The sequence below is a fragment of the Epinephelus fuscoguttatus genome, linkage group LG12 (assembly GCF_011397635.1).
Source record: "Epinephelus fuscoguttatus linkage group LG12, E.fuscoguttatus.final_Chr_v1".
Lineage (NCBI taxonomy): Eukaryota > Metazoa > Chordata > Actinopteri > Perciformes > Serranidae > Epinephelus > Epinephelus fuscoguttatus.
Window position 1 is genome coordinate 30,670,411 of NC_064763.1, and position 14,834 is coordinate 30,685,244.

At 40.8% G+C, this 14,834-nt stretch overlaps 1 protein-coding gene across 1 annotated transcript; it reads left to right on the forward strand.

Annotated features, from left to right (window-relative positions):
- The first annotated feature begins 1,656 nt into the window (after positions 1-1,656).
- smg6 (SMG6 nonsense mediated mRNA decay factor) lies at positions 1,657-14,571 on the forward strand. The gene is made up of 19 exons (XM_049592078.1): positions 1,657-1,763; positions 2,899-5,326; positions 5,424-5,616; positions 6,093-6,203; positions 6,494-6,600; positions 7,024-7,102; positions 7,364-7,474; positions 7,601-7,816; positions 8,082-8,143; positions 8,276-8,421; positions 8,797-8,910; positions 9,506-9,683; positions 9,933-10,152; positions 10,324-10,503; positions 10,717-10,884; positions 11,330-11,474; positions 11,662-11,924; positions 12,061-12,142; positions 12,253-14,571. The coding sequence occupies exons 1-19, from the start codon at positions 1,673-1,675 to the stop codon at positions 12,381-12,383; spliced, it is 5,025 nt and encodes a 1,674-aa protein (XP_049448035.1). The 5' UTR covers positions 1,657-1,672; the 3' UTR covers positions 12,384-14,571.
- Positions 14,572-14,834: the final 263 nt, after the last annotated feature.

The following is a 14,834-nucleotide window of genomic DNA, read 5'->3' on the forward strand; positions in this document are numbered from 1 at the left end:
TGTTTCTTTCTTTATATAATGTGCAGACCTTTAAGCCCCCTTCCCCCAGGCCTCATATGTAGGTCAAGGCCTACGTAAGAATTACATAACTACACATTTTAGACTGACACATTTTTTTCCTGATTGTAACAGAACATGTTTATTAATATTATAGACTTCAATAGACTAAACCAATTTAAGAATTGACAATGAGTCTAATTGGAGAGGTAATAGGGGTGTTAGAATTTAAGCAATTTGGCCTGGTACAAGATTGGAAAAATGATCAAATAAGTGGCAAGATGTTGTCCCTTAGAACAGGCAGCAATATGCATATGTGTGTGAGTGTGTGTGTGCATGTGAGTGTGTGAGTGTATGTGTGTATGTATGTATGTATGTATATATATATATATACACATGTATATATATACGTATATGTATAAAAAACATTAATATATTATACATATTATACTGCAGTACCAAGAGCTAAGGTAAGACCTTACCTTATTTGTTTATTTACTTCATATCTATGTATTGTATTATATTATATTATATTATATTATATTATATATAACACTACAAAATATATTTATATATATACTCACTAGAAAATGTAAAAGAAATATTGAACATTAATATATTATACACATTATATTATAGTAACAAGACCTTAACATTAATAATACAAATTATAATAAAATAACACACAGTCAATATCTTAAGGAAAAATATATGATATTATATTATATTATATTATATTATATTATATTATATTATATTATATTATATTAAGTATAGTATATAATATATGTATATAAGATTACTACAAATATATTTAATTATAAAAATGTTTTAAAAAAATATTGAACATTAATATATTATACATATTATATTATAGTAACAAGACCTTAACATTAATAATACAAAATCAAATAGCCACAATCAAAAATATTATATTATATTATATTATATATAACACTACAAAATATATTTATATATATATTCACTGGAAAATGTAAAAGAAATATTGGACATTAATATATTATACACATTATATTATAGTAACAAGACCTTAACATTAATAATACAAATAAAATAACAGTCAATATCTTAAGGAAAATATATTATATTATATTATATTATATTATATTATTACATTAAGTATAGTATATAATATATGTATATGTATATAAGATTACTACAAAAATATATTTAATTACTAACAAATGTTTTTAAAAAATTGAATATTGAATATAAATTGAATTTATATTATATTATATTATATTATATTAAGTATAGTATATATTTTATGTATATTTATATATATAGAATTACTACAAAAATGTTTAAATTATATTGAACATTAATATATTATACATATACTGCAGTAACAAGAGCTGAGGTAAGCTCTTACCTTATTTGTTTATTTGCTTCATATCTATGTATTATATTATGTATAATAGTAAAATCTTGATTGCAGGACTTTAACGTATAATGGAATATTTTAACGTGTCTGATATTGCTACTTTTATCTATGTGAAGGATGTGAAACGGACTAATAAACAGTGCGCACAGGTTACATTTTAAGGGGAACTTACTACATTACCCAACTGCCTTTGCTGTGACGCCACCAGCATAATATTTTTGATCTAGCAGGGCCACCATAGTTGTTGTGTTTGTTTTAGTGAAAGCAAAGATGGCGAACGAACTGGACAGAGTACGAATCTCAGCTGCGGAACTCCGAGCTGAAGCGTCGAATTCAGTCAACATTTCTGACTGTCAGAAAGGTGAGAGGAAGTGCAGTAGAAACTTGGAAGGGATACAATCGTAAAAAAGTCGTTAAATCCAAGCGAAGAAGTGTCCCAAGTTAGCTGAAAGTAGCCTACGGAGTTGCTAACTTTGTAACCAGGTAATGTTGTTAGCTAGCTAGCTAGCTATCTGGCTGGCCATTCTTTGGTCCCGCGCGGTCTGTTTTAAACGCCCCCTTCGACCATAGCGACAACAGATAATTTATGTGCAGCTGTTGTCACGACTCAACCCTGTTTTTAATATTCTTCGCACTGTTCTTCATATTTTTACCCCATATTTTAAGTACATTGGTAGAAGGATTGTACCGTTGACGATGAATTGTGTTACAGCAGATAACATTCTCGTAACTTAATTGTTACAGGTAACGTTACAGAATTAGCTGACGTGAACTAACTTTAACGGTTTCGTTTTCCGCTGAATTTGGAGCTACACCTTTCCCATATATACTTTTACCAGTCAGGGAATGCTTTCTGACATTCACTGTAACAGAGTTTCTGTTTGTTAAACGCTGTGAATACATGTTTTTTTCGTTTAAATGATGCAGTGTTTAATGAGTGACACCACTGTGTAAATATGAATACGTTTGTTTCCTGCCTTTACTCATATTCTACTTCTAGTGGTTTGGTTATAATTAATATTGTTTATTTTTCTTATTGTCAACAGATGCCATAAAAAGAGCCAGGTGTAGCTTGTCTCTTTGTATAGCCCATCATTGTTGTCCTAGAACTATACAATTATACAATCTAACACACACTGTATTGCTTTTATCAATACATACTAGAACATCAAACACATCACACCTGACAATATTGATCAAAAAATGCACTTTTTGCCCCAGTTGAAGAGACATGAAAACAACAGTACCCTGTCTATTAAGTCTATTAAACTATGTATTTGTGACACACTTTTTCTGTCTCTAGTGGAAAGGATTGGGCTTGGGGCTGAGCGCCACAGACTGGGTAGGGAAGTCAGAAAGAGATGGTCTGAGGCATCGTTAATAACTAATTGCATCAGTCTTATTCTTTAGTACCTTTACTCCATCTACTTAGTTTATGTATAATTTTGTCTCTCACCATTTTAATCTCTTCTTTTCATGTTTGTTTGTTCTTTTAGATGAGCAACAGGAGCATCACATACACAAGCAGCATAGGAAGCGTGATGGAAAGCGTCCTGAACTGCAGCGCTACCAGCCGGCATCCGGACATGGACGGCGTCACCGTGACAGTGAGGAGGGAGAAACTGGTCAAAGTGATCCCCTGGTCACTGATTCACATGGCAATGATCGACCATCACAGAGCGAGAAAAAGGGTGTCTCTGAAAAAGTTTTAGAGAACCATGGGTGCACAGACGGTGGGGCAGGCACAGACAAAAGGGAAGAGGACAGGATGAGAGGTGACGGTAGTAACGCTCAGAACTATCGAAAGGGCGGCCACGCACAGTCTAAAACAGAAGTAAACCAAGAGAAAGGCTTTGCTGAAAATGACAGAGAACATCAGGAGCCTGCTGAAGCTGCTAAGCCAACACGGAAAGCCCGCAAACCAGACCGAGAATTTTATCAACCTGGGAGTCGGAGGAGCATCCAGGGAAAGGATTGTGGAGTTGGAAGAGAGCAAGATAAGCCTCCCCCTATGAAGAACAATCAGAAAACTGAGCCAGATTCCCAGCTGAGTACAGGTGAAAGGGAGGGGAACAAAAAAACTTCCATACATAAGCAGGGAGGGAAAGATGAAGAAGGAAAAGGTACACAGGAAAACGCAAAATTATCTAAATCCAGTGAAACAAACAGAAAGCTAGGAAGCAGAGATTTGAACAAACCTCCGTTACCCTCTGATGCTTCGGTTGAGAAAATTACTAACAAAATAGAAAAACTCAGCATGAAAGGAAAGGGCAAAGTGGGATGTGAAAGCCAAACCAGTGAAGAGTTAAGTTGCAGGAGAGGGGAAACAACTGACAAGGAAAGGAGAGTCCAAGGGGGAGGAACAAAAGAGGAGGAAGAAAAGGTAGAGAAGAAGAGGGAAAAGGGAAATCGCAGGAGACGGGGAGGGGAGAAGGAAAAAGAGAGGAATCAGGATTCCAGAAGAGGAGAAGATGAAGATGGTGGAGGAAAGATAGACCGGGGGAAAGCTGAGAAGGAAAGAGACAGGAAAGCAGCAGAAGCAGACAGGGATAACAAACCAGGAAAGATAGGAGAGACACATCAAAGCAAAGGAAGAGAGAATCGTAGAGAAAGCAGAAGAGGAGACAACAACAACAACAACCGGTCCAGAGATGCTGAGAAAGATGCTGCTAAGACAGAAAGAAATTCAGACAGGGCTGTAGAAAGAGGCGATAGAAACAAATCCAATGCAAACATCACAACACCAACCTCAAAACGCTATTCCAAATCAGATATTCGACGCTCACGGAATCGAACGTACAGCAGTAGCTCAGCCAGCAGTGTGACCAGCCTTGATGGTCCTGGACTAGGGATGGTTGTTGAGAGTACAAAGTGGCCACGCTTGGAGCCTCGGCACAATAACAAAGAGGGGATGGCAAATAGTGGAGAAGGAAGAAGGAGTCATTTACAAAGCTGGACAACCAATGGGGAATCATCTACAGAATCACTGGAAGGGAGTGAGATGAGTGACATAGCAGAAGATAGAAGGAGGAGAAGACGTGGGGAGGAAGAACCAAGTGCAGAGAAGCGGAGGGAAGAAAGGAACAGACCAAAGGGAAACAAAGGTGGCAGTAGAGGAATCCTGAGGGTTTCTATTGAAAAACAGTCAAGTACCACGCCACAAAGTGGGGTGCAACAACATTGCAAACCGGGTTTGGTTCCTCGTGGCAGAGGTGGGGGTATCCTGGTGCTTCCAGCCCGCACAGACATCTCTCATTCACCTGAGGTTGGACAAAGGCTTCTTTTTGGTGGAATTAGGGGAGGAGGAGCTAGCAGGAGTAGAGGAGGCAGAGGAGGAGGAGTGAGACGACTCTGGGATCCAAATAACCCTGACCAGAAACCTGCTCTTACTAGCACCCAGTCATCACAGCATTCATCTCTCCAGCAGCCTGTATATCTTCAGACGGGGACCGGTTATGGACAACTTCACTTTCTGGACACAGACGATGAGGTAGCAGGCAGTCCTCCAGTCCCCCAGGGTGAGCACTTTCGATCCCAGCAGGCTGCTGCCATGGCCTACTACAAATTCCAAAACTCTGACAACCCCTATGGCTACCCCATGTCTACCGGCAACCCACATAGCCCTGGCACCGCCACCAGCCAGCGCTATCCATATCCTTATCACATGGGGCCGTACCAGATGGCTTCTCCTAATGGTATGTACCCGGGCCCTGGTGTGAGCCAGTTCTGTGGGAGTTACAGGGGAGCAGGTTATTCCCAGCCTAGTGCAGGGGGTAGTTTGACATTTGAAGAGGTGGAGCAACAAGCCAGAGGGGAGCTGGGGAGGCTGCTGAGGGCTGCGGATGCACAGGAGCTCCAGCTCAGTAACCTGCTGTCCAGGGACAGAGTGAGTGCTGATGGACTGGATCGCATGGCCCAGCTCAGGTGAGGAACTGGAGGGGATAGTTAGTGGTATTTTTCTCCGTGTGCCAAAGTGACATATTGAAAAAACACTGTCCTGTTACACCCTCCTGTTTTCTAGAGCCGACCTTTTGGGGCTATATGAGCAGGTCATCCTGACAGACATCGACTTCTCAGACTCACAGAATGTGGATCAGGCTTTGTGGAAGAATGTCTTTTACCAGGTCATAGAGCGCTTCAGGCAGCTACTCAAAGACCCCACCTGTGACAACACCCCCCATATAAGAAACATGCTGCTCACGCTACTTGATGAGGTAAGGAATGTGTGGGAAATTTGGACAGGGTTTCACAAAAAAAGGAGGTTACAGCAAGGGAGGCAGATTGGAGGTGTGTGTCGAGCATTAAACGTCTGTGAGCAGGATTTATAATCTTGCTTGATGGGTCAAGACAAATGCTAGCAGCCTCTTAGGTTCTTAATTGGATATGCAGTCTTGATCTTGCTTAGTATTTGGGTAAGCACTGGGATAAGTAAGGCCCAAAATTAGTACTGTTATTTGATAATGCTCAGTGTATTTGTAGCAAAAACAATTTAAAGATTTAATTTCTTGAGGTGGTAACAGGCCACAATAAATTCACTACTCTTGTCACTCTTTTAGGATTTTGAATTTAAGGTCAGCCTTACAATTTTGTATATGTACATGCATACATTTCATATGACTAATCATGGAAAAAAAACAATGTTTTTTCACTGTAATTTAATTTGTCGTCATCACCGTCTGTTGTTGTGCAGGGGGCAGTGTTCTTTGATACGATGCTTCAGAAGCTGCAAGCAGTGTACCAGTTCAAGTTGGAGGATTACATGGATGGCATAGCTATCAGGGCTCGGCCATTGCGCAAAACGGTACAGCAATGCTCCTTTTAGTCTGTGTTTGCACTTAACGTGTTTAAAAATGTATCAAATTACGTTAATTGGGTGATAAAAATGCAGCTTGAAGCTTTGATAATGGGTCTTCAAAGCAATAGAATGGAAGTCACACAACTTTTAACATGTTAAATTTGTTTAAGCCAGGCAACAATCTTACTAGAAATTATTTGATTACCAGTTGTTAATTTTGTCGATAATTACGGCCTAACTGAACACTGTATGTTAGGAATTGTCAAAAGTTTCTCTTGCATTTCTTTGTATTTCAGGTGAAGTATGCACTTATCAGTGCTCAGCGCTGCATGATTTGTCTGGGAGATATAGCACGTTACCGGGAACAAGCCAGTGACTCCGCCAACTATGGCAAGGCTCGCAGGTAGGCTGTCATTTAAGCATTCTCTTGGAATTGTGAAATTTCTTACACACATTAAAAGAGCCTGGGATGTGTAATGGCATTAAATATTTTTAACTCGGGAGGCTACATAGTCAAAATCTGGTAATTCCTGTGTCCCAAGAAAAAGTGGTCTGGTCTGGTTTTCTTGCTGTGGGGAAGTTGTTATACCTGTTAGATTACTCCCAGACAACCGATTACAGTTTAGTCCTGATTATGTTTTTTTTTGTTTGTTTGTTTTTTTTTTTTCTAAAATGCTACGTGCTGTAGATGAGAAACTTTGTACTGTAATACATGAAGTTCCTTTCTAGCTGTATATGACCTTTTAGATGAAAACCTTATGATTTACAGAAGAAGCAAAGTTTCTCCAATGATATCTCACGGCTACACATTTACACTTTTTCATAGTTGGTACCTGAAAGCCCAGCAGATTGCCCCAAAAAATGGACGACCATATAACCAGCTGGCCCTGCTGGCAGTCTATACAGTAAGTGATGTGTAGTTTAAGCAGGGATGGAAGTTGAGAGTTGGATATTTGGCTGGAAATGTTCTCTGCAGGCATAATTAGATAACTGGAACAAAGTAATTTACTTTTTTGGGACTGACTGTATATCTCCTGGCATGTCCTTGGGATAATTGTAAAATACAACTATATTTTGAGAAACGCTCTGTTCGCACCCACCCACTGTGTGTCCTTTTGTAGGATACCTTCCTCCTCTCACTCTCTTTCCTCCTCTCTCACTTACAGAAGCGGAAGTTGGACGCTGTGTATTATTACATGCGCAGCTTGGCAGCTTCTAACCCTATCCTGACTGCAAAGGAAAGCCTGATGAGTCTGTTTGAGGAAGCTAAACGCAAGGTCAGACACACACTTTGGTCATTCACTTGTGCCAAATTATTCACCTTTATTCTTGGACCAGAAAGTTCAGGCAGCACAAGTGCTTCTTCTTCACCAATTTTAAAGGTGAATTGAATTTTGTTGTAGGCAGAGCAGCTTGAGCGAAGGCAGAGGCAGGAACATGAAGGAGGCTCCAGGGGCCCTGCAGTAAGAGGAAGAGGAAGAGGGGAAGACGGAGCACGTGTGGAGATTTGGATTCGCCCTAGTGGACAAGCAACAATACCATCCACTCAGAGAGGAGGTAGCGAATCCAGCAGAGACTCTGAGCAGGATGGAGAGCTGGGCAGTCTCAGTGCTAGTGATGTAAGATCTCTTTTTTTCACTCTCCCTCAAACTCGCGGACACATTGAGTCTCATGTGTCATATGCTTTTACTTGTATGCAATAGAAGAAACCAGCCTCTATGTTCATATTTTCAACAGGTATTTTTTTGTATGTTTTTTTCTCAAAACACTGAAGATGTGTTTTCTTGTCATGTGCTGTCCTGTAGGGTTTATAGCTATAAAAAACTGCTGCTGCCAAATATGAGTAATACTTTTTTGCTTTGGGCCTTCTCTTTTTTTCTCCAGCTAAACAAGAGATTCATTCTGAGTTTCCTGCATGCACATGGAAAGCTCTTCACCAAAGTTGGGTGAGTAATGTCTCATGTATTCCTCTTGAATTCGTAGACTGAATGAGTTTAAAGAAACTATTTATTTTTGTGTTTGCCTTTTGGGTCTGTTTTTCTGTATTATATATGAGCGTGTCTGTCTCGCACATACAGCATGGAATCCTTCCCTGGAGTGGCGAGCCGTGTTCTGCAGGAGTTCAAAACCCTACTCCAGCATGGCCCCTCGCTACTGGGCAGCACACACATGCTGCAGATCATCACTATTAACATGTTCACCATACACAATGCCCACAGCAGAGGTGATGCTTCACAAACACACAAACATTATTATCATCAAACAACAAATATTGTGTCAAAGCTTTAACACATTGTGTTAATCTGCAAAATTAATACAAATGTGTTGCTGGTGAACAACTTATTCTATTTTTATGGAGGTGATTAACAGCAATTTCATTTCATATGTTGTGTAAAATGTGACTCCATTAAAGAGCATCAGCGACCATTGTAGAGTTAATAATGACTCTTTGACACACTTAAATCTCCCATGCAGTTCTTTTTTCAACTTGAATAACAATTAGAAAATCAACATGCCTGCTGGGGCTGCACACGAGTCATTGGTGATACTGATATAAGAGTGTTGAGTAAGTACTGTTTCAAATTTTTGTCTCTGTCAGGTGAAGATGGAGAAGTGCGGTCAGTTTTACAAGAGCAGAGCATCGCCCTGGGTCTCAGCATGTTCGCGCTGCTGGTGCAGCGCTGCACGGAGCTGCTCAGGGACACTCCTGCAGGTACACACACAGTGAGATCCACTAGAATATGATCAGCAGCATTTATTGAAGTGTTAGCTCTACACATATCTAATTCAGGGACTTTGAAATTAAGGTCATTATTAGTATAACGTTTTTTATCTATGTCAGACCAACAGTTACATGACAAGAATTACAATATGATCCCACAGCACATCAGTGGAAATTATTCATAGAGCTAGTTGGTAACAGTGTATTTGAACATGCAGTCAGCTTTGTCTGCCTTGATCATCTGCTGTTCGGCTATGTGGCCGAACAACAGTGACAAGTGACTTTGGAAATTTCTGTATGAACCAAAGACGTTTCGTTTTACCTTGTAACAGTGAAATCATGTTAGAAGTAATTTCAAAAATGTTTTTACCTGCAAAATAGGATGAGTTTTCCAAACTTAGTTGTACGTTACGTCTTGGGATGGGCATAACCGATCTTTATTTGTCATCTGAGATAGCATTTTTAAGTTTTATGTCGGACTAATGCTGCTGTTTTCCACAAAATGTCAGTTTCAGCTGGTTTTGTTTGATTGTTTTAATGTTTGCAGTATTGCATCTGAAAAAAAAAAATCTCTTTCTCTCTTTAGAACCAGTCCCCATGGCTGATGGAGAGGAGGAGGAAGGTAAAGGGGAGGAGCTCGAGGGTATGGTGAGGGTCTCTGCCTTCCCATTGGACCTTAGAGAACTACTGCCAAGTATCAAAGTCTGGTCTGATTGGATGTTGGGACAACCAGACCAGTGGAACCCACCACCGTGCAGTTTAGAGTGAGTGCTTTATACCTGCATTAGCAGGCAGTGGAAACAAGTTGTGAACATAAAATTGACAAGCCATCATGTTTTAGATAAATTAAAAATAAAATGACAACAATATTGGTAATATTCGCTACTAGTTAATACTATTGGTTCATCTCATGGCCCCTACTGGCACTTATACACACACCATCTCTCTTAAGACAGTAGTTCTTTAAAATACTCAACCCTCACCGTCGTGTGTGGCTTTTCTTCCCTGTCAAGTTGTAGCCCTGATGTTTGGCAGTGCCTGGCTGACCTGTGTAACGTGCTGGCGCGTGTGGACCACGAGGAAATGCCGCTGTACAAAGCCGACACAGAAGAAGTCGAGGGAGATGAGGAGTTGACTGTGCTGCAGTTGAGGGAGGACCGGCTACTTGCTGGCTTTGTACCACTGCTCGCTGCACCGCAGGAACCTTGTTACACAGACAGACACACTGACATGGTGAGTGGAACATAAAAGTGTATTTAATTATATACATTACATACTCTTGTGAAATTGCTGAATATACTACTGATTAATCTTCTGTCACCTTCAACATGCCAGATTTTACAAGCACCCCTAGTTGTCATCTTCTTGTTCTCATACACATATACCCCCATCCTCTTTCCTTAGGCAATAGCAGCAGATTGTAAGAGAGTGACTGTGCTGAAGTACTTTCTGGAGGCATTGTGTGGTCAGGAAGAGCCTCTGTTGGCCTTCAAGGGAGGCAAATACGTCTCTGTGGCAGCTTCACCTCCACCTAACCAGTCAGTGGACACAAGGAGCAGGGAGGATTCTCTAACAGAGAAAGAGGTGCGTGTCTTTGTCCCACTTTCTCCTTTAATATTTCCTTTTCACTTGACTCCCTCTGTTTTTAATCTCTTACTGCACTCCTTTCTTTTAATATTTGACCTACACAAAATTATGTAAATTAAATCTTTATTATAGTTCAACAGAGTCTGTTGAAAGAAGTGGAAGCCACATTGCTGAAAACGTGTCTTATTAGTGTCTTTGTCTGTTTCGCAGGCTGATGATGTCATAGTCGAGGCAGAGTCGTCTCTCTCCGCATCAGAGGGGGAGGAGGATGCCGAGGAGGCGGGAGACAGTGAGAATGACATCAGAGAGCTGAAGGCACGACGCCACGTCCTTGCCAACAAACTGGCAATGCAACAGAAGCGCAGGGATAAAATACAGGTAAAACAGTGATATACATATGCAACAATAGATATTCAAAACGGGGAAATAAATTGTCTGTATGTTTGACATTTTTCAGTTAAGCGAATGATCAAAAAAGGATTAAAATCAATGAGGAAAAATTGGGGATGGGCGACTCATGTACAGAGGCAATGTCCTTGCTGCAGTGTCCGTGGGTTTCAGTTCTGGCCTGTGGCCCTTTGCTACGTGTCATCCCCTCTCCTCCCCTTTCATGCTCAAACACTGTCCTATCGAATAAAGCCAGAAAGCCGAAAAACAAAAACAAAAAAACAAAGGTTATCCGCAGCCTTAGAATCAGAACGGCCTGTTCAGTTTCTAATGGATTTCACTGAAAGGACAGTTAGTTGAAAAGGGCAGGTGTATACAGTTATACCATGTGGTAGCAGAGTTTAATTTCACATCAAATTTTACGTGTGTGTTCCAGGCGGTGCTGCAGACGGGCGGGCAGTTGGAGCTGGAAGTGAGGCCTCTCTTTTTGGTCCCAGATACCAATGGATTCATTGACCACTTGGGAGGGTTAAAGAGACTCCTTCAGTGTGGAACATACATAATAGTTGTGCCACTCATTGGTAAGACTCAAAGACAGAGACAAGAATTTAAAGGATGACTGAGCTCTCGAGCAAGAGAGATGGTTTAAATTGTGGTGTTGTGATGTTTAAAATGATAAGACTGCCCCATGTGTCTTGTGTTCAGTGTAGAAACAGAACATCTTTGTTTACGTATAGTCTCGGTGGCATTTGTGTTTCTCTCTCTCAGTGATCACAGAGTTAGATGGCTTGGCTAAAGGCCAAGACAACTTTGGTGGAGGAGTGGGGTCAGGAGGACGCAGCACTGGTGGTCGAGGCAACTATAATGTTAGTGCGGCCCATGTGCGGGCCGTGCAGGAGAAGGCCCGGTTGGCAGTGGCTTTCCTAGAGAAAGGATTTGAAGCCAGGGAGCCGTGTCTCAGAGCCCTGACAAGCAGGGGAAATCAGCTCGAGTCTATTGCCTTCCGCAGTGAAGACACCTCTGGACAGCAGGTGAGAGCCCAAAATAAATGATTGTTTGCTTTTTATACCTTTTGATAATTTGGTTTTAGATCTGCAATGATATAAGGTTGTTAAAACAAATGTTTATACTGTTTTTCAGTGACTTGGTTTTTTAATTCTTCCTCAGGGTACCAATGATGATGTGATTCTTTCCTGCTGCCTGCACTACTGCAAAGACAAGGCAAAAGACTTCATGCCTGACCAGAGAAGTATGTAACATTGACATTGACAACAGTTTTCTGATTTCCTCACACACATGCAAAATAAAGTCTTCTGAGTTTATACCTTACTACTCTTTGGCTTGTTGCCCCACACACAGACGGGACAGTGAGGCTCCAGAGGGAGGTGGTACTCCTCACAGACGACCGTAACCTTAGAGTGAAAGCTCTGACCCGCAACGTCCCGGTCCGAGACATCCCTGCTTTCCTCAGCTGGGCCAAAGTTGGCTGAACCAGGCTAAGGTGCAATCAAAGGAACCCAACTGCTGAAGCCTGCTTGCCACTCAGCCAGGAGAGAAGACACACTTAAGCAGAGGAAGAAGAGGAGGAGATAACAGGGGAGAGGAAATGATAAAGAAAGCATAGAACCACTTCTTATGAAACACAAATGTAGTGAGAGCAGGGTGGTTTCAATGAGCTTTTTCCCCCTTGTGATGAAGTGTGTGTGTGTATGTATGTGTTAAGATCAGTGAGCTTCCCCGGAAAGAGACAGGGAGACTTGACAAGTCTCAGAAAGGCTGGACTGGAGGGGAGGAAAGAGGTAAAAAAAAATGGCATAATTGGATTTGTGAGTTGTCTGGTCCAGCCTTGAGTCTCTGCACCTAGTTGGAGAGTGTGTACTCTGCAAGCAGTATTCAAATTTGAGGCTGATGGTAGAATAAGGCAGAGAGAGGGACTGTGTTTATGATCGTTTAATTGATTAAAGACAGCAGTAATGAAGGCACTTTCACACTTCTCTTAGGGCCCAGTCGTGAAGACTGCTGTGGCCTCTACAGCAGAGCTGAGAGGAAGGTAGGTGGAGAGAGGCATAGCTGAAGGGTCTTCGTCAGGACAGTAAAAAGTGACAGATTGAAGTGAGGGTTAATTGAGCCCTCATGCAACCTCAACACCTCCAAGGAATCGCATGCAGGTGTGGTATTTCCTGTAAACACAGGAAGTGCTCGATGCCTGTTTGGTTACTTGGGTCCAGCTTGATGCTAATATTAAGTTTGGGTGTTATGAGAAAATGTTTTGAAGTAATCAACAACAAAAAGCATTGGTTAGTATTTGGTTTTTAGCTCATGTGTAAAAAGCTTTGTTTCATTCATGGAGGTCATTTTTTCCATTTTGTAGACTTTGAAAGGAAGCATCTGCAGAGTTTACCCAGAACAGAACCATAATTTTATGAATACAGTTTGTTTGTTTGTTTGTTTTTAACAGATCTGTGTGCAAATGTATTTGTAAAGTCTAACAAAGGCATGAGCATTGATCTATCAAGATCACTCAGTTGGCTGTAGTGAGTTTTCAGTTACAGAAAATTATGCTTCATTGACTATCTTGATGGGATTTAGCCCTCTGAGTGATGTTCCACCCCTTGATTATTTAAAATCTGAAACAAAAAATGCGCAAATACTGTTTGACCCAGGTCTGCCTCGACAGGCACAGTTTTAGGAGATGGTTTGGTCTTTGACATTGACTTGCAGATGCATTATTATCAAGTACCATTGTTGACTAGTTTCTTTTCTTTTCATTTTGACATTCAGTCTTTGGTGCCTTTCAGTTCATGCCAGCACTTAACCTTTTTCATAAAACGTTTTTAATCAACAGTACCAATTTTCCTCTTCAGAGTGCAGTGTTCCCTGACTTTTTTTAAGGACACCCAGTTTTCTTTAGTCGAAATAAGATGCAAGTTCAAGCAGCACCTCACTGAGACATTGTCAGCTGGGCACATGGATCCACCAAGGCCAAATGCCCTATGCTGCAATGCAAACAAAAGTGAAAAATAATTTATTCACTGCCCTGTGATTTGTATCCACTCCAAAATTTAATGAGTTCCTTGGCCCATACCACACCCTTCCACCCGATTTCATGAGAATTACAGCAGTAATTTCTCTGTAATCCTGCTGACAACCCGAACTGAAAGCAAAACCCTCATGGTGGAGGAAACACACATTTAACACAAATGTTGTATTTGTGCTTTTGCTTGCTCTACATTGCTTTGGGAGACAGTGTTAGGAGATTCTGAGTTATAGTGTATGTTTCTGTGTGCATTTGAGCTGGTGTCTGGCTGCTGAAAATAGTTGTAATCTACACCTGTGTTCTCTTATGATGCACCATACACCATTCATCATTCACTCATATGGATTTAGAAGAATACTGTATGCAAACGTGGATACACTGCTTTGTATTTGTCCTGTACCTTTTCAGCTCGGCTCATACAACTTCCATCAGCAGTAGATGTTTCAGTATTTGTGAGAACCTGTAGACATGTTTTAGTTTCTTCAGCCCCTCTGTTCTGGTGCTACTGTAGTGTTCAATGCAATCTACTGTGTTAAGTGGCTCGCTGCAGTGTTTCAGTGTTGGAGCAAATGTAGTAAATACAGTGTCAGTTTAACACATCACATTTTCATCATGCATCATTAAAAATGTTTTAAAGGCAAGTTTTGTTTTTTACCTAAACAATCTTCAACTAGAGAAGATAGATAGATAGATAGATCTTTCACACAGCGAATGTTTTGAAATGCATAGGTGATGGTAACACTAATGATGCCTCGTTACATTCATATGTTCCCCCCAAGCAATACGAGGACCTGAAAACTGAAGCAGCACCAAACTTGGCAAGCATGTAGGGGAACTATGGTGGCAGATGCGAAAACTTGGATGGTCATATCTAGAGTCAGTGTTGAGTTTGTCCCAGGCCCCC

Coding starts and splice junctions, on each gene's coding strand:
- smg6 (XM_049592078.1), top strand. CDS start 1,673: ATGGCGAACGAACTGGACAGAGTACGAATCTCAGCTGCGGAACTCCGA. Junction 7,103..7,363: donor CCCTGCTGGCAGTCTATACA/GTAAGTGATGTG, acceptor TCTCACTTACAG/AAGCGGAAGTTGGACGCTGT. Junction 8,144..8,275: donor AAGCTCTTCACCAAAGTTGG/GTGAGTAATGTC, acceptor TCGCACATACAG/CATGGAATCCTTCCCTGGAG.